This window comes from Lissotriton vulgaris, chromosome 7, assembly GCF_964263255.1.
Source record: "Lissotriton vulgaris chromosome 7, aLisVul1.2, whole genome shotgun sequence".
Taxonomy (NCBI): Eukaryota; Metazoa; Chordata; class Amphibia; order Caudata; family Salamandridae; genus Lissotriton; species Lissotriton vulgaris.
Genome location: NC_141695.1, coordinates 382,807,732 through 382,827,447, shown reverse-complemented (window position 1 = coordinate 382,827,447; position 19,716 = coordinate 382,807,732). Strand labels below are relative to the sequence as shown.

General features: G+C 45.5%; 1 protein-coding gene across 1 annotated transcript in view; it reads right to left on the bottom strand.

The window, feature by feature from the left end:
* LOC147701696 (CD82 antigen-like) overlaps window positions 1-19,716 on the bottom strand; it is a 208,604-nt gene that overhangs the window by 100,592 nt on the left and 88,296 nt on the right. The window contains exon 2 of the mRNA XM_086930329.1: window positions 450-546. Within this exon, the coding sequence (XP_086786455.1) occupies window positions 450-515 (66 nt within the window). The 5' untranslated portion in view covers window positions 516-546. The remainder of the gene's footprint in view (window positions 1-449; window positions 547-19,716) is intronic.

The following is a 19,716-nucleotide window of genomic DNA, read 5'->3' as shown; positions in this document are numbered from 1 at the left end:
CAGGTAAGAGCGGTGAGCAGGGGGGCAGGGTGGTAACGAGGCGGGTTGTAGATGAAGTCAACAGACGACGGGATAGGTAAAAAGTAACAAAAAACACTTACCTTGCGCTTCCCGCATCGCCGAGTCAGCGATGCGGCGAGAACCAGGTAAGTGGTTTTATTTAGTTTTGTATTTATTTTTACCTAACCCATCGTCTGTCGACTTCACCCTACCTCCCCATTGCTCTTACCTGTGCCAGCCACCACTAATTACATTACATTACATTATTGTGTAGCTTATCTGCCAATACTGAAATTGACCAACCATATGCAAATCAGTCTTGGCCTCACCTCAACAGGAACTAAAGCAACGTCAGAGCCTCTGCAATGGACAGCCGTCAATACAAGATGGACCAATAAACTTTTGTATCATACAAGGAGACACAAATATGAAGATTGTGCAATACTCACGAAGAAAAAGAGGTTGAAGATAAACAGGAAGTACTTGGTGACACTGAGGCATCCCTTCTTCTCCATCTTCTGTCAGCGGTGTTTGGGGAATCTGCAGCTAGAGGAAAGAATGTGACAGTAAGTCGGGTGTCTAGCGTCCTGGGTCGCCATAGCAAGACGAGTCCTTCCTGAAGGTTCCTCGTGCATCATACTTCAGTTGGGATTAGAGACAGAAAGAAGGACGCTTGCCTGGTTTGATGGCTTTAGACCCGCGAGCGGGCCTCTCTCTCCTCAGGGACCAGTCCGGATTTTAACCCAGACGGCTGCCCCGAGGAGGTGGCAACATTCACGAGACACACGAAAAAAACTGCGTCGCCGAGTGCGGAATATGGCACGAGCCTGGACGCCGCGTTCTTCTGACGTCATAAACTAACGTTCTTCTGATGTCATAAACTAACGTTCTTCTGATGTCATAAACTAACACGGGTTCATTCATTCCCATGACACCAGGGAGGCGCCCAGCCCCCTTCCTGGAGAACGAGCTTTGCACAACGCCTTGCTTGAAACGTTTATAGCCCAGATGCGTTTCAGATACACGCCCACCAATAAGTGTTCTAAACAAATCGTATATTTTAAGAATGAAAACATCTGACCGTGTGACTCAACCACTGGACGGTGGTGCTGGAGTGACGTCTTTTATGTCTACCCCTACTGAGGTCATACAATGATACCCCGGTAGGTGGCAATGACACCGGAAGCCACTTTGAGTTATTTTACCTTTTAGGGGAATATAGGGCATGATCAGCAATGTCGATCTTCCGATCTCAGTATTCCCAGTTCCATGCATGGGTAGGTCATCCAGTCAGGGTATTTTTTCTTTGCATTCTGGGTTTTGTTGTCCTGGTTTTATAGCGGGTTAAAACAGGACTACAAATCCCAGCTTGCAAAGAAATAAGTGGGACTGCATGAGCTACACGTGCATGAAACACGGAAACTTGCGAGCTGTGAGATTTCTGATGCACTCACCGCTTTCGAGTAAAATACACCCCATTGCGACAACTTCATCCCTCAGCAACAGACAGCAGTGAAGCAAAGGTTTGAACAAGGGGTCAACGCTGTGACGTCATAGGTGAGGTTCAAGGGCGCGTGATGTCCCTACCCCTGAAATGTTGGTCAGTCAATGCCAATCTTTGTGCTCCATTTTGATCTAGGTCATACATTTTCAAATACATTTAATTAAAATCGTTGGAAAAAAACTGAAGAGAATAAATAGATAACAATAATTTGAAATAAAAGCAAGGTAGCCCATAACTTTTTGAATTTTACAGAAATACCGTATAAATAAAGGAAAGCAAAACACGTTCGTACTATATGCAATGAAAAATAACTCATTCTATCATAAGGTAATACCTGGCAGGGGCCAGAACAAGATTATGGGTCCTATTACGAGTCGGACAGCACCGTGCTCCAGTATGGAATTCCACTACTTCCAATCACAAGTGGGCAGATGCTCCTGAATTTATTGGGTGCAGAAACCATGGCTAAATTTGATCAACGGGGAGGTTTTGGCTGCTACAGGAGGCACACCTCATATCAGGAACCTGACAACCTTTTTTCCTGCCAGAACTATGCTTCTCTCTCCTTCTCTCCACCCCGCACACATTTACCACCTGCTTATAGCCAGTGGCAAATATGGGATTTAAACCCATTGGAGTCGGATAGCTTGCGGAATTCCCCATGTAATTTAGCCGCCACGGTGTTATTCCCCATTCTGCTGGGTTTTACCCATAAGGGGTGGAATTACATTCGGAAAAACTGCCCAGTTACGGTATTTCCAACTGCCCGGAATTTCCTCATGGAATGTTGCATAACTTGCCATCGGGCCCTATAAAGTCAAGAATAATAAATTCATTCAGCTCCGAAGGGATATCTAACACAATCCATCAGTGACTGGTCTATGTCCTGATCCAGTGCGCACGTGTTTCCTGTACCCCAGTCTCCATGTTTCACAAAATAACACTACTTTGAGATTATCAACAAACGTACTCACATCTTCAAATTATTATTTGTCTTCCATCATTGTTCATAAAGACATTTTTTGAAAACTTCAATTGTATATTCACCTTTGAAACAATTTTAATTAAAAAATACGTCTTCCATATTAGAAGATGAAATCCAAACTTCATGGCATCAGGAATTACATTTCAGTAATTTTAAACACCAGGGGCCCGATGTAGGTAAATTAATTTGACCACTTCTTAAATACCGAATCATACCAATTCGGTATTTAAGAAGTGGTAAAATGGAGGGGGGGGGGGATGTAGGTATTTCAGATTCGGTAAATACCGAATCGTTGAGATTCGGTATTTACCGATTCTGTAAATACCGAATCGGTAATGCCCATTGATTCCTATGGGCTTTGAAGCCCATAGGAATCAATGGGCATTACCGAATCGGTATTTACCGATTCGGTAAATACCGATTGCATCAAGGGTGCAGGGGGTGTCACTTTGACACCCTCTAGCACCCCAAATACAGGCATGTGTGCCATGTGGCACACAGACGTGCCCTAAGGGCATGTCTGTCTGTCACATGGCATAGGTGTGCATGCACACATGTGCATGCACACCTGGATTCTGTATTTTACCACCCAATTGGATTGGGTGGTAAAATACCGAATCTGACAGGCCTTTGGGACTCAGAAGAGTCCCACCTACATACAGAAGTTACCGAATCGGTAAAAATACCGAATCGGTATTTTACCGATTCGGTAAATTTACCGAATCGGTAAAATAGGCCCCCTACATCAAGAAAACCCATTTACCGGCCGGTAAATGGTGACCTACATCGGGCCCAAATCATTAAATCAGTCGTAACTGTCAGCCATATGTTTCTTTTATAGCCCTTTTTCAAGTGTCCAGTTTCCCCACTTTCTCGTCTAGTGATGTTCACGCACTAATCTCTTTGTCGCGGCTGTAAGTGAATACTGATATTGAGCTGAAATGCGGCACACATAGAAAGAGGAAAAAAACGAGGATAAATAAGGATATTTCGCCTGGTTGCGCCTCCCTAACGCCATCCCTGGGTTGACGTTAGAATCTGATGCTTTCCCAGGTTTACGATTCCTCGTAATTCTGGGAGTGCTTCAGATTCCATGGGTGTTGTGCGGGACACCCACAGCAACACCCATGGGACGCCTTCTAAGCTTAAAGAGTTGCAGGAAGTGACGATTTATTTTGTGAGACGCGGCTTCAGATCTTCAGTTACCAGTTCAGTGCCTGTTCACCAACCCCCTCCTCTCTGCTTCTACAGCCTCCTTGTTGAAAATGGCATACAGATCTCCTTTACACGCCCTCACATTTCTGCAAATTGCAAACTCACTATATTTTGGGTGGTCCTAAGTTCTGTTGCTCTAGTTTGCCAGCACTAGGAATTGATACGAGCGAGGTCTGAAGTGCATTAGCTGTGCTGTGTGTGGTCTCACTCTTGATCCCACTCCAGCATTGTTCATGGCAATTAAACACCCAAAAACATCCAGGTCCTCACCTGGCAAAGGCAAACGGGAGAGCTGGCTGTTGTTTCGGAAAGGAGTGGTGCCAAGACAGATTTCACTGCAATCAAATAAAATAGATCACAGAAAGGGGAGGCTCAGGGGCCCGCTTCATTTTCTCAAAGGCAAGGCAGGTTCAAGATTCTTTTCACAAAAGTGAATGCAATGGTTGCTGAATGCAAATCTGCATTCACCTGTGGGCTCACAGAGAAAACTATTTGCGTCACCGCCTTTCTGTCCTGAAACTTCAGGTCTTCCTAGCCATCGGTAGGACATCCTATTACGCGTATCACTTTAGGTTTCACGAATTGGCCTATCCATCTGGATGTAAGGTAATGTTAGTGTAAAATGAGGGGTCGACCGATCCTGTACAACCCTGCAGTAACAACCTAAGATCATGGAAACTTTCCCTACAACCTTCACTATAACCATCAATATCAAATCTGCCTAGTAACACCGGCGTCATCTCCATGTCTGGGATTGTTACTAAGGTGTGCCTGGTTCTAAAAATCAGGGTGGGCTGGAGGCCAGAAGGAAAAGTATTGGAGCAATCTCACGTGGACTGTTTTGAGCCTGCCAGCTCAGGAAGAGTCTGGCAAAGATCCTGCCTATGTCAGTATACAATTCTGACACCTTTCTAGGTTTTAAACAGCTGATACAAAATTACAGAACTGCCCACGTGGCTATTTACATCTTCTATTTTATAAAGGCCAAAACGACCAGGGGTTGACAAATTGGTAACTCATTTTACAAAAAGAAGGCAGGTGCACCAGGATGAAGTCAGAGAGCTCCAAGTGTATTCCAAAATATCCTTTATTGTATTTTCACTGTAAAAGTTGGACATCAGCCAACGCGTTTCGTTCCGAATGGAACTTCGTCAGGGCTGAAAAAGTACACAAATAAAAACACATCGCATGGTTCAAAATATACTTTTTGTGATGAAAAACGATATTGCATTTCCTACTGAGTATATGGTATAGATTTAATTAGAAAACAATTTCACTAATCAATGTTGTGTATTAGATTCTTCGTATGTCCATATATTTATTGCCCCTTCTTTGTTGTTTAAAGACAATTTTTGTGTGAATACATATAATGATGTCAGACTTTGTTTGATAGTTGTGCCATTCTTTCAATGTAATGAATTTATGTGTTTAAGGTGTACATATATTTATTTATATATGTTGTTGATAATGTTTATGTGTTGTCTTATGTATCAGGTGTACTTAGTGTGTTTTTATTTGTGTACTTTTTCAGCCCTGACGAAGTTCCATTCGGAACGAAACACGTTGGCTGAAGTCCAAATTTTAAACTGAAAATACAATAAAGGATATTTTGGAATACACTTGTAGCTCTCTGACTTCATCCTGGTGCACCTTCCTTCTTTTTGTGAACTTATTTATCTGGTTTCTTATGGAGTGAAAGTGCGGCGAACTCCGGATGTGGTTGCACAGACAATTTATTAATTCGTTTTACTCAGAAACTGAGGTGCTGAACCAAGGTAAGCCGCATTGTGTCTTGCTAACTGGTAACTCATTTTAGTTCAGTCAGATTGTAATCTGATTAATTCACCCATTTGCAATGGGTTTAATTAGCTATTCAGCTTTGATGTTGAGGTTTCCTCGCAAATACTGAAATGTACAATGTAACGCTGTAAAGGTGTGAAATAACATGAATAAAATAGATTTAAACCGTAATTGACTGAATTCGAAAAAAAGAAATTCTTACATAATCCCTGCTTGGATAGAGGGTGTCTTCAAATCAAGAAAACATAGGGAGATTTTACTCATTTTTGCACGGGGTGGGAATGATAATGTTAGCCTTTGAGGTAAATTCAAGAAAACTGGAATAACACCATTTATTTATCGGAGAGATGTAATGATACATTCAGTCTCTACATCAAAAAGTAAGACAACCATTGTTTTTATTTTCTTTATTTACAATAATGTATTATTTGATTTTTTTAATAAAATGAAAGTTTGTTTCAAACAACTGTCGTAACATATGATAGTTAAACGTCAGTCACTTTCCGGGAAGTGTGCCAGGAGAACAGCAACGAATAGTGGTGACGCACACTTAATGGTGCTCCATGGCGCACTTAATGGGGCTCCCTGACACACTCGATGGGGTTCCATGGCACTCTCGATGAGGCTCCCTGGCACACTTGATGGGCCCCCCTGGCACACTGGATGGGCCTCCTTGGCACACTTGACGGGGCTCCCTGGCACACTTGATGGGGCTCCCTGGCACACTTGATGGGCCTCTCTGGCACACTTGACGGGGATCCCTGGCACAATTGCTCCCTGGCACACTTGATGGGGCTCCCTGACACACTCAATGGGACTCCATGGCACACTCGATGGGGCTCCCTGGCACACTTGATGGGCTTCCCTGGCACACTAGATGGGCCTCTCTGGCACACTTGACAGGGCTCCCTGGCACACTTGATGGGCCTCTCTGGCACACTTGACGGGGATCCCTGGCACAATTGCTCCCTGGCACACTTGATGGGGCTCCCTGACACACTCAATGGGACTCCATGGCACACTCGATGGGGCTCCCTGGCACACTTGATGGGCTTCCCTGGCACACTAGATGGGCCTCTCTGGCACACTTGACAGGGCTCCCTGGCACACTTGATGGGGCTCCCTGGCATACTTGATGTTGCCCCTTGGAACACTTGATGGCGCTCCCTGGCACACTTGATGGGCCCCCCTGGCACACTTGATGGGCTTCCCTGGCACACTTGATGGGGCTCCCTGGCACACTTGATGGTGCCCCCTGGAACACTTGATGGCGCTCCCTTGCACACTTGATGGGGTTCCCTGGCTCTATTGATGGTGCTCCCTGGCATACTTGATGGCGCTTCCTGGCACACTTGACGGGGCTCCCTGTGCTCACAATGCACGAAAAAGAGCAGAGTTCGCACAGCCAAGTTTTGAAAAGTCAGATATCTACGTGGAAAATCTACATGAGCGCATGTGGTAGAAGTGTACTTTTGCATCTAACACTTTTTTGTTCTCCAAGGAAATTATATTTTTTTCTCTGCCGAAACTCTTTACCTCTCACTTCTGAAACAAGGGGGCGGAACCAACGACATCACTCCCACGCAAGACCTCTGCGACTCCCTCACCTCGTTCTTCCACCGCAAGATCGCCGACATACACAACAGCTTCGACTCACAGACCACGCACCCTACCACCGAACCAGCGCCCGCCACCACCAGCCTCTGCAACTGGACCCCGATCAGCACCGAAGACACCACCCGCACGATGAACTCCATCCACTCCGGATCACCAACCGACCCCTGCCCACACCACGTCTTCAACAAAGCCGCCGCCACCATCGCACCCCATCTCCGAGACACCATCAACTCCTTCCACACCGCCACCTTCCCGGAGAGCTGGAAGCACGCCGAGCTGACCGCCCTCTTGAAGAAACCAACAGCGGACCCCACCGACCTCAAGAGCTACCGTCCCATCTCGCTCCTTCCTTTCCCGGCCAAAGTCATCGAGAAGACCGTCAACATACAGCTTGCCGCCTTCCTCGAGACGAACGGATCCCTTGACCACTCGCAGTCCGGATTTCAGGCAAACCACAGCACCGAGACCGCCCTGATCGCAGCCACTGACGACATCAGAACCCTGATTGACAACGGGGAAACAGCGGCCCTCATCCTCCTGGACCTCTCCGCAGCGTTCGACAGAGTCTGCCACCGAACCCTAGTGAAGCGCCTCAGCAACATCGGAATCCGAGAGAAAGCGCTGGAATGGATCATCTCGTTCCTCACCGGAAGAACCCAGAGAGTCCGCCTCCCTCCGTTCAGATCCGAGGCCATCGAAGTCATCTGCGGCGTACCACAAGGATCTTCTCTCAGCCCGACCCTCTTCAACGTCTACATGAGCCCCCTCGCAGCCATCGCACGCCAACACAACCTCAACATCATCTCCTATGCCGACGACACCCAGCTGATCCTCTCCCTCATCAACGATCCCACCACCGCCAGAGCCAACCTACACGAAGGGATGAAAGACGTTGCCGACTGGATGAGAAACATCCGTCTTAAACTGAACTCAGACAAAACGGAAGTCCTCATCCTGGGATCATCACCCTCCGCCTGGGACGACTCCTGGTGGCCCTCGGCCCTGGGCACCGCCCCCAAACCTACAGACCACGCTCGCAACCTGGGCTTCATCCTGGACTCCTCCCTGTCAATGACCAGACAAGTCAACGCCGTTTCTTCCTCGTGCTTCAACACCCTGCGCATGCTCCGTAAGATCTTCAGATGGATCCCCACTGAAAACAGGAAGACCGTCACCCAGGCACTCGTCACCAGCCGACTGGACTACGGGAACGCCCTCTACGCCGGAACTACAGCCAAACTCCCGAGAAGACTCCAACGAATTCAGAACGCCTCCGCACGACTCATCCTGGACATCCCGACACAGCCACATCACCGGACACCTGAGAAAACTGCACTGGCTCCCCGTCAACAAGAGAATCACGTTCAGACTCCTCACCCACGCACACAAGGCTCTACACGACCTGGGACCCAAGTACCTCAACGACCGAATGACCTTCTACACGCCCACGCGCCAGCTACGATCTACCAGCCACGCACTCGCCACCGTACCTCGCATCCGCAGAACCACCGCCGGAGGAAGATCCTTCTCCTACCTGGCAGCCAAGACCTGGAACTCCCTCCCCACTCACCTTCGACGTACCCAAGACCATCTCTCCTTCAGGAAGCAACTCAAGACCTGGCTGTTCGAGCAGTAACACACCCCTTTCCCCCAGCGCCTTGAGACCCTCCTGGGTGAGTAGCGCGCTTTATAAATGTCGTGATTGATTGATTGGTTGTTTGGAGATCACTTCCAGCTTATTTACACATTTTTTGAAAGCTTTATGAGTTTTAATTTTAGGAACAAATATAAATATCTTGTGTTGTAACATGATGTGGTAAAAGGGTGGACAGTAAAGAATTCAGATTCAAGTGGCAAATCTTCAGAACAAGGCCTGAACATATTATTGCCTTCCAATAATTGATAATGCCCAATATCCCTCTTTCACCTCATGTAATCAAAGCAATAGTATCATACAACAATCGTAGGCCTTACATCCTTTCAGAAATCTTCGCACAGGCCCTATATTATTTAGGTGTAGCTTGACAACGTAGGTGTCACCAGACTTTATGTGATCAACAGAAAAAAAGAGCTTTCAGGAGTACTACAGAGAGAGGGATGGTGTGACTGTCTACATTTTAGTTGCCATGAGTGTACATTTTATTTGGACAGAAATTGTCTACTTCTACTGAATAAGAGTCCTTGTATTGTGCTTTTTGCCTTGTGGGAGAGGTTAGGCTTAACACAGCAGGGCTGAGTTGATTATAGTGACAAGGCACTGATCAAGGTTATCAGCCTCATCTTTTTATTATGAAATGTCCTGGCAAAGGCAGTCGGCCTAACATATTTATTGAGAAAAACATACCTAAAAGCCAATAGTCCTTTATGGGTGGATTGTCATTACATTGTGTTAAAGCTTATAGACAGGTATTTTGTTACTGGGACTCTTACAGACTACCACAGAGACATATATTCAGGTGAAAATGTCAGGTAAAATGTAACATTTTAAACTCTACAAAAAAAAAATCTGAAGGCTCTAATTTTAAATTGGTGGTCTCGCAAACCCAACCATTAAGATATACAATTATTCTTTAACCTCAATTTCTCAAAAAGCACAGAATGGATTTACACCAGATCACAAAAGCACAATCTGCAGACCTGGATCTAGCCTCCTGGCATATTTGGTGTAATTCCGTTCAGCAGTTTTTCCTGTAGTCCTGCCTAAAAAAGTCTATGGAAAATGCATGGAGATTGTGTGTTTTAGGAACCCCTTTTTTCTTGGCCCCCACTTGACAGATCACCCCAAAATATTCCATGCACAAACTTGGCAAAAGGAGCACTTTTCCGAGAACATTTCGTGGAGATTCGTCAAACGATGTCAAAGTAATAAGCAACACTAAAAACGAGTTCCTATGGAAGCACTGACCTAACTATAACTATCCAGTGGGACGGACGGACACACGCATGCACACACACACATACTTTCGGACTGGCCAATGCAGCTCCAGACACTTGCCCTACCAATTGGCTGCAACCTAAGGCAGGCTGAACCACGAAGTAACAATGGGGCATATTACCAACGTTTAGTGATATTTACCGCTAACGATGCTTAGCAACGAATTTTGTAACGCTAAGCATTGCCAGAAATTATCGCAGAGATAACTTGCTATTAGCAAGGTTTATCTCAGTAGTGTTAAAAATCCTCGCGCTAACTGCCAATTGAGAGATTATCGCTGGAAAACCAACAATAATCTCTCGAAGTTGGGCGTTAGCTTGATGATAGGGGCTCACAAACTTAGCCATGATATCCACCTTCCATAGGATATCATGGCTAAGTCAGGAAAATACCAGGTGTAAAAAAAGCAGTGCTAACCACGGTTAGCGCTGCTTTTTTTTATCACTAACAGGGTTAGCGAAATCCTTGATAATAGGAGAAATGTCGCTTAACAACATTTCTCCTATTATTTTTCTCTGGAACGCCCCCTTTGCATCTCATTAGGGATGCAAGGGGAAGCGTAGAGAAAAAGGGTGCTAACATGCGAATTTGCGTGTTAGCACCCTGTTGCTGATAGGGAGATAGTTTTATCTCCGCTTTCTTGGCTTTTAAAGCCAAAAAAGCGGAGATAAATCCCTTGATAATATGCCCCAATGTCTTTATTTAGATTTTTAACGACATGTTATGCTCTGTCGGTGGCTAAGGAGATGAATCAAGTAAGCACTTCAGCATTATTTGTTCTAGCACCCCACTCATGCTTCTGCTTAGGTTATTGCTGCATTATGTAGCTTTGCTGAAAACTCGTTTGTTACATTTCCTGACAGGAAACAGATCTGTCATGCGGCCTGAAGGCAGATAGTGAAATAGGAGTTTTTCAAAGCTGCCGAAACAAGCTCCTTCTTGTTGACGATGAGCAGGAAGAGCAGGCAGGGAGTGTGGGCACATACCCCTCACTCACAGTGCTCTCACAGGGCCATGTGGTACGATAATGACCCCATCTTTTCCACTCACTCTAATCTGCCCGTTTTCCGTATATGTGGTTATGTAAGGTACTTACCACCGATCGGGCAAGACTGCAAAATGTAAAATATACAAATGCTGCAATTTCTGGTTGCAATTAACATTCTCTTACTTTGGGAATTATCGCTGTATGCTAAATGAGGATTTTTGTCTATTTAAACTATGGTTCAGATTTAGAGTTTGGCCAATAGTTACTCCGTCACAAATGTGATGAATATTCCATCCACCTTATAACAAGTGCATTATATCTTAAATCACATCCACCATATTACAAATGCATTAAGATATAATGCACACTTGTAAAAGCACCTTGACCACCTGGTGTTGTGGGTAGGTGGTCTAGGAGCTCCGGCGACCACGTTTCTTCTGGAATCATGTTCCAGTCTCGTTATGTAGATTTCGCGGGAGCATTTCCACTATGGTGGGGGATGGGGATGCTGAAGGGGACAAGGCCATAGTTGACCAGGTGAGCAGTGTGGGCATGTTTGTTTATTGAGTTTTATATAGCGCTGGCTAGACCCTAAGGTATCAGAGCGCTTTACATGAGGTACCACAAAGTTACAATATTACATCAGTTAAAAGTCCACTGTGACTTTGTTGAAGATAGTGAAGCTGGGGTGCAATAGGTGTCTGGTAGAGTAGGCGGGTTTGAACACTTGCTGGGTGAGTCCGAAGGTTGTTGGCTGTGTTGGAGTCAGTGTGGTCCTCCAGGTGGTAGTTGATGTCACCAAGGAGGATGAAGGCACTTCAGTTGAGTACCAGGGGGTCGATGAATGATTGTGTTTGTGAAGCTGATGTCTGGTCCAGGAGGTAGGTGGCTAAAGGTGCCTCTCGGGGTGTCGTTGCCGATGATGTGAAGTTTAAAGGTCAGGGGTTCCAATTTTGTTGCTGGTGTTTGTGGAGGTGGTGGAGCAGAAGATTCTCTGCTGAGAAATGATGGTGAGTCCTCAACTGGGTCTGTTTATCATGTCGTGTCTTAAGAGCTTGTATCCGGCGGTGGAGGAATCGCAGTGGTAATGTCAGAGGCCGACATAGAGGTTAGTCGGGTTTCATTGATGAGCACAAGAGGTTGGGGGGGGTGCAGGCAAGGGGGTAGGTGGTGCAGGAGAATGTCCCTTTGATGTCAGTCGGGAAGGGCCTGCAGCAATGTAGAGAGGTGCGTATGTGGTTGAGTGCAAAGAAGACCAGGATCCTGGTGCTGGGCATGGAGCAAAGGGGCGCTGACAGGCATGTCTTTGGTGCGTCTTCAGCCACCATTAAGTAGGAGTGGGAGGAGTTTCAAGTGAGTGGGCAGGGCTGGAGTGAGCAGCGGGAGAAGGAGGGAGTGCGCAATGGGAGAAGAGTCAGGAAAGGCCGCCACAGCGAGGGAAAAGGCACGAATGGGGTCGGGGGAGCAAGAATGGGAAAAAGAAGAAAGTAAGAGCAGTTGCCAGGGGAAAAGCTTGGCAAAGCAGACGTGGTGGAGAAAGAAGGTAAAAAGCAAAAGCATCTGAAAGAGTGTGAGATCCGAAAGCTAAATGTGGCACTGAAAAATAGCAACAGGGGCAAAGAATGAGTGAGGTGGCCACATGGCAAAGGATGAGTGAGAAGGCAAAAGAGGCAACGAATGAGCGAGAAGGTCAAAAAGCAAAGAATGAGAGAGAAGGCAAAAGAGGCAAAGAAAGAGTGAAAATGCAAAAGAAGCAACAAGAGTGAAAGTGACTCACAGCTGTGAGCAAAGAAAGGACGAAGTGGCAAAGAAAGGAGCACAGAAAGCGAATCAGAGACAGATAAGATCAGAAAAAGGTCAATGGGCAAGAAAGTAGAAGAAGTGAAGCAACAAAAGAGAGAGATAGGGTGCAAAAAACAGAGCAGAAGGACGAAGAAGTTAGAGATCGAGATGGGGAGCCTCGTAACAGTGCTTGTGCTGGGCCCGATAGGACTGGGCCTGGTCGGAGGACTGGGCACAGGTAAGGACGCAGGTGCAAACAGAGCCCAGGTGAAGGTTGAAAACAGTGACAAAGGGAGAATGCAGGGATGAAAAGGAGTTAGACAAAGAGACAGGTAGTGTAGAGGAAGAAAGAGGCAGGAGGTTGAATCAAGATTATGCTGCCTTAGTATCAGGCAACAGCTACAGTAATCACATACAGACTAAGAAACATTTTGTGCCCCTGAGCATTTTTTGTTTTTGTTTTTACAAGTTAAGCACTGGGAGGGCGAGTCCATGGGACTCTAAATCAAAAGGGCAAAGCAAGTCTGCAGGACCCTGCCCCTACTTCAAAACACCTCTGAACATGGGGTATTCGCTACAGCCTGCAAGGTGGGTACTCAAAATCTCTAAGAGCTTGAAAGTAGATAATCCCCCTTACAGTGTGTTGTCTAATATTGTCTATCGCACACTGGTTTCTGTAGTCGCTTTTCAACTGGACCCCACATGCACTATAATCTGTGTGAAACATATCCTGCAATAACATACATATTACATGCGAAGACCTCTACTACTAAATGGAACGAAGTACATCTTACATGTAACACCTAATAGCAGCCCTGAACAACTAAGGAGAGCTTTGCTAAGCTACCTGATCAAAGTGGACAATTAATGTAAAATCTCTTTTATTTATGTTTACTTGTTTTATAAAGCACCAATCATGTCGCCTTGCCACCACTCGGAGGCCTTATTTTACACATTAACATTGGGTCAATTTAAAAGACTTAAACAGGCAAATGCGGATCACCAGAAAATAACCATGATTCCAAAAATAGTATGTGTAATGCTGCCTGCTATAAAAGTTTGAGAACGGTTTCAGGAAACAATAAGGTCGGCTCTAAATGTTCCGCTTTATCAGTTACACAGATACACGCAAAAACTAGACCGAAGTCCATAAGAAAGAGGGGTTAGAAGACTTGTGATGAAACAATGGGTCAGAGATATGAGAGGCAGCCGACTAGCCATGACATCTCGTAACTCTCTCCAACCTGGATGAAGTGATTCTTTATCTCCACTCCCGGGTATGAGCTAGGTATTAGACTAGTGATGAAGCAACGTGTCAGAGATATGAGACGCAGTCGACTGGTCATTCCATTGCCTAACTCTCTCCGACCAGGATGAAGTGATTCTCTTTCTCTAAGTCTTCGGGGTAAAGCAACGTGTCAGAGATATGAGACGCAGCCGACTGGTCATTCCATTGCCTACCTCTTTCCTACCTGGATGAAGTGATTCTCTTTCTCGAAGTCTTCAGGGTATGAGACAGGTATGAGACTAGTGATGAAGCAACGTGCCAGAGATATGAGACGCGGCCGAATGGCCATTCCATCGCCTAACTCTCTCCGACCAGGATGAAGTGATTCTCTTTCTCTAGGTCTTCGGTGTATAAGCCAGGTATGAGACTAGTGATGAAGCAACGTTTCAGAGATATGAGACGCAGCCGACTGGTCATTCCATTGCCTAACTCTCTCATACTTGAATAAAGTGATTCTCTTTCTCTAAGTCTTCGGGGTATGAGCCAGGTATGAGACTAGTGATGAAGCAACGTGCCAGAGATATGAGATGCAGCCGACTGGTCATTCCATTGCCTACCTCTCTCTGACCAGGATTAAGTGATTCTTTTTCTCCACACCCGGGTATGAGCCAGGTGTGAGACTAGTGATAAAGCAACGTGTCAGTGATATGAGACGCAGCCGACTGGTCATTCCATTGCCTACCTCTCTCTGACCAGGATGAAGTGATTCTTTTTCTCCAATTCTGGGTATGAGCCAGGTATGAGACTAGTGATGAAGCAACATGCCAGAGCTATGAGACGCAGCCGATTGGTCATTCCATTGCTACCTCTCTCTGACCAGGATGAAGTGTTTCTCTTTCTCCACTCGGGTATGATTCAGGTTTGAGACTAGTGATGAAGCAATGGGTCAGAGATATGAGACGCAGCCGAATGGTCAATCCATTGCCTAACTCTCTCCGACCTGGATGAAGTGATTCACTTTCTCGAAGACTCCGGGGTATGAGCCAGGCAGAAAAATAAGAGGAAAATACAGCCTTCCTTCAGAAAGCTCCTGAGATAAATTAATGCAAACTATAAAAAAAGAAAGAAGTAAGCCAAAATCAGGGGATTCCCAAGGGAAGATATTGAAGGGAGACTGGATGTTGGGCCATTGAAGCTATTTAGTGACAGATCATGCACATATTCCACTGTATCCTTCATTTGTTATGCCAAGAGTTTGTTTTTTAACTCTTAGCTGGCCCAATTCAGAAAGAGCTAGGCTTCCCTACCTTTTGTTATGAATGGAACTTACATCTGCAGCATTTGTAGTCACAGAGTTAAGATGGTGGATCACAGGTGTAGTGGGCACTAACTTACAGTAATATTGTCTTTGCTAGCATTGCCCACTACTCCATGTAATGACCTTCACTGACTGCTTTGTGGGATGAAGAAGACAGAAGAAACTTAAAAACATATTGGGGACCCACACAGAACATAAACAAAGACAAATGCAATTGGCCTATCTTAATGCAATTCCCTTTGTATCATGATGGAGCATGATGGTGTTCTGAAAATTGTAGGGATGCATCATAATCACTGATAGTCTACACCCGCATATATTCCTATGTTGCATTAACGTTTGATCATTAGAAGTGTTCAGTAATAACATGTGAAAGTACAAATGGTAGGGAAAGTGTCATGTTCGTTAGAAAAGACAATATTTTCTTCATTTTATAATACTGTAATCTGTAGTATTTGATGCCATTTTCCTAAATAAATTGCTTATATGTGATAATATGTATGTTTAATGTGCACCATATTAAAGGTGCACATAGTCCTGATGAAGTTGCAGTTAACGTGTAGGGCTACATAAGATGTTTGCAGCTAATTTGCATCTGATGTGCTTTGTGATGCAATGATGTAGAAAGGCCTAAATGAAATGTTCACTTATGTGTGTATTTGAAAGGCCTGTATGTTTAATTCTTAGGTTGGCTGGTTTCTGTAGGCCTGAAATGTATTTTCCCTGCGGGCTCTGTAGTGAGGGTTTTAGAGAAATTTCATGTGCATGTTGGATTTGTTCTGTTCTCACGTTTCTGCTGCAGGTAGAAAAAGTAGTCTTTGTTAGTTAGAATAACGTCTTTTGTTTAGGAGAGTTAGGTTCAGGAAGATGTGATACATTTTGCTGAAGAAAGTTGATAATTGGGAGCTGGTTTTCTTTCTCCTTAAGGGATGCTTGGGAATCAAGGTCGTCGAGCCAGGAGCTTGAAGCACCGATACCGCATATAAAATCACCTATGAGAAATGTCCAGCGAGTTGAGGTGATCTGTGGGTGTGTTCTATGTTCTTGTGTTTTGTATTAGGGATAGTGTCCTGGGGAGGAGTCGGGAGAAGGGGTGAGGAGATCGAAGGAGACAGAGGGAGCATCTTAGAACGAGCTCTGTAGCATTGGCTACTTGACTCATTCAACATCAGTGTACTTCTTAGGAAGTCTTCACGCGTTGACACCTTTCTTTTTCCTGATCTGGCCTGGGAACTGCTAAGTAGGGATGTCACAATAGTGTTAGTGTAGGGGCAGACTAATGCTTTTTATTTATCCACGCCAGATGAAGATCGAACTTGACATGGGGGCAATCATTCCCTGTGTTCTGCTTTTGGAGATTGTTATTCTGTTTATGATCCATCGCAATAAGTTTGCCCGTAGGTTTGGATTTGTATTAGTTCTTATGCATTTCTACAACCTCGTAAGGAGGTTCTTGTACATTCAGTTGTTTTTGGCCTTATAATAAACTCACTAAATTAGAATTCAGAGTCTGTGGTTCTTCAGAGTCACAATCCTTGTAAATTGTTTGATAATTTGTTTCTCCCCACTACACTTCTCAGCAGGTAATAAAGGTCCATTGATCCTGAGTTCCATGGTAAATTTTGTGTAGGAACTCAACCCTTTTTCAGTCATGAGCCTAGTTTAGGCAGAGGTACACACACACACAAGGAGTGCTCCCATTGGGGAGCTTACCGTTATGTGGCATGTTACTTAGCATGACTCATGACTCCCTACACGGGACATAATGACCTTCCTGTGCATCTCTCTATTACATCAGAAGGTTCCATCGAGGAAGATTGGGCGCTAATGCTGCCTGGTCCATTCTGCAGCCAGTTCAACCTAACATTCCCAGTACCTGGAGGCCACAGGTTCGAATCCCCCTGTCTGAGGGACAGTAGGCAAAGAAAATATATATTTTATGTGAAAAAGAGTCCTGGGTGACTTAATCTGAAACATGAAAAGTTAATTAATCTAGAGGATGGCGTTAAGCAGGGCCTTTGTGATTCAGGGCTTCCAATGGACAGAGACTCCAATGGAGCAGCGAGATGGTCTGATTGCTCAGCGTTCTGGACAGGCCTTTCCTCTGCTTGCATTACCCTAAAAAATTCATGCAACAAATGCCACCGATATATTTAGAAGAATTAAACCTATATCAACACAACATTGCCTCAAGGTCATATAATCAGGAAAGATACCCAAGGCACCCTAATCCTCATGATTACAGGACAAGATGGCCGCCAGGTGAGGAGCTCCCGTCGGAAGCTCCCTGGCCAGGGATTTCCTTTTTGCACCTGGTCCCCTGGAATCTACCCCCCTTGGACCTTTTTTTGCTCACCTGAGGTTCTTATGGACTGCGGCCATTCGGCTCTCCAGTTCCCGTGACCCAGTTTGAGATCTTCTGATGAACCTTGAGTAGTGTGCTGACAGCGGAGCCTCAATCAACATGACAGAAGCCTGGTGGAGCTGTATAGGCAGCTATAGAGGAGATTGGCTGTGGCTCTCTCCTTCAGCCGTCACCTACCCAACCGGACATTGGACGTGGTTTGTCCTCATCTCTCCGCTGTCTTTGCTCTCCTTCCACTGAGTTGCCTAGGATCAGCTGGCAGCGGAGCCTTTTAGCGGCCCATGACCCGTGGGGTATGTCTGGGTGCCTAGGGAGGGGATCGGCTGGGGATCTCCCCTACTGGCCATCCCCTACCCTCTAGGATATGCTACGGTTGCCTGTCCTCTTGCACCGCCTCCCTAGCGACAATGGAAATGCATGAGTCTTGCTTCTCCCGACGAGGGTTTAGCTGCGGTGAGTACTGCGGCATGCTGACCAGGGCCCCAAGCTTGTTTTGCTTCTTGAGTTTTGGGGAGGCGACCCTCCTGGTCCCCGCTGCTGCCTCCGCCTCGCCGGGGCTGTTGCCTAGCGCCCGAATCTGACTATCCCCTGTCTTTGCGGCATTCTGAATGGTGATGCTGCTGCCCCTGGAGCCCCGGTGTGTGTACGTCGATGACCCGCTTTGTGATCGGCAGTGTTCTGCCCTCCTCCCTCCGTGGTCATGTGGCAGCCTCCCCATCCGAACCCGCGTGAAGCCTTCGAGTCTGCTGCCTTGTGGTTTTCGTGTTGGATTTTTGGGTGTTCCGCCATTTTGAGTTGATGCTGTCGGTTCCTATGGCCTGGGTCCTCCATCTTGGCGGTATCGACCTATCCTCATTGTTGCTGGACTGCTCCTTGCTTGCCTCTCTGTTCTTTTCCTCAAGTCGTCCCCCCCCCTTTTGGTCTCCAACTCCCCTCCCATCTTATACTATCACTGATTCACGGAATGTTTATGATTGTTGGTCCCCAGTCGGTTTGTATGTCTTTTACTGTGACTGTTTTGTAAGTATTTTCCCTCTTGCCAGTCTGCCTGACCCGATTATGCATTCCTTACACCTTTTTGCCATTCCTCCCTACCTTCCATGTCTCATTTGAAATGTGTCTTGGCTATGCTATGCGCTAATAACCCATGTTATTGTGTATTCACTGTTTTTCTCCCATGTTATACTTGGCTCCTGTAACTGATGTAATTTTGTAACTTGTATCTCGCTGATCCTCATGTAAAGCACTCTGATACCGCAGGGTCTGGCCAGCGCTATATAAAACTCTGCAAATAAAATAAATAAAAATAAATAAATAAATGAGTAGCAAAGATGGCTCCAGTCTCAACAGCCAACCAAAGCATATCCCAGGCCAACCATACCCCCTAATCATAATGAAACAAACAGCAAAGTCCTTGGGCACACACACCCATGCACACTGGTCTACACTGATTCATTACTAGACAAAACACTACTAAACAGTCCATTAGTATATTCTAAGCTTGCAAATGACTGTCCAATAGGATTCACCGCTAGGCATTACAAAACGCAATCCAATTCAATTCAATGTCCCCAAACCGTAATGATTTTGGTCAACGAGAATAACAAAACCGTAAACAACGCACAGATTCGGAAAGCGCTACGGAACCATCGAAATGGTAAAAAAAAAATTGCTGTACAGGTGCATGCAACATAACACGGTATAGATACCATGGCTATCATTTAGAGTGCAATCACAGGTGTATAAGTTGCAGCACCAACGTTATCGCACATTTTACAATAACAGTACATGTTGAGGAAGGCAGTAATAGTGCACTACAAATGAAGTAATACCACATCACAGCATAGAACACCGGCACATGTAATAACTATGCACCCAAAGGCAGAAAAAGCTTCAAGTAGTGTGGAATTGTATATTACACCCCATTAATAGACTAAAATCAGTAACTCCAACGGTAAAACCACATTTTCCAACAAGAG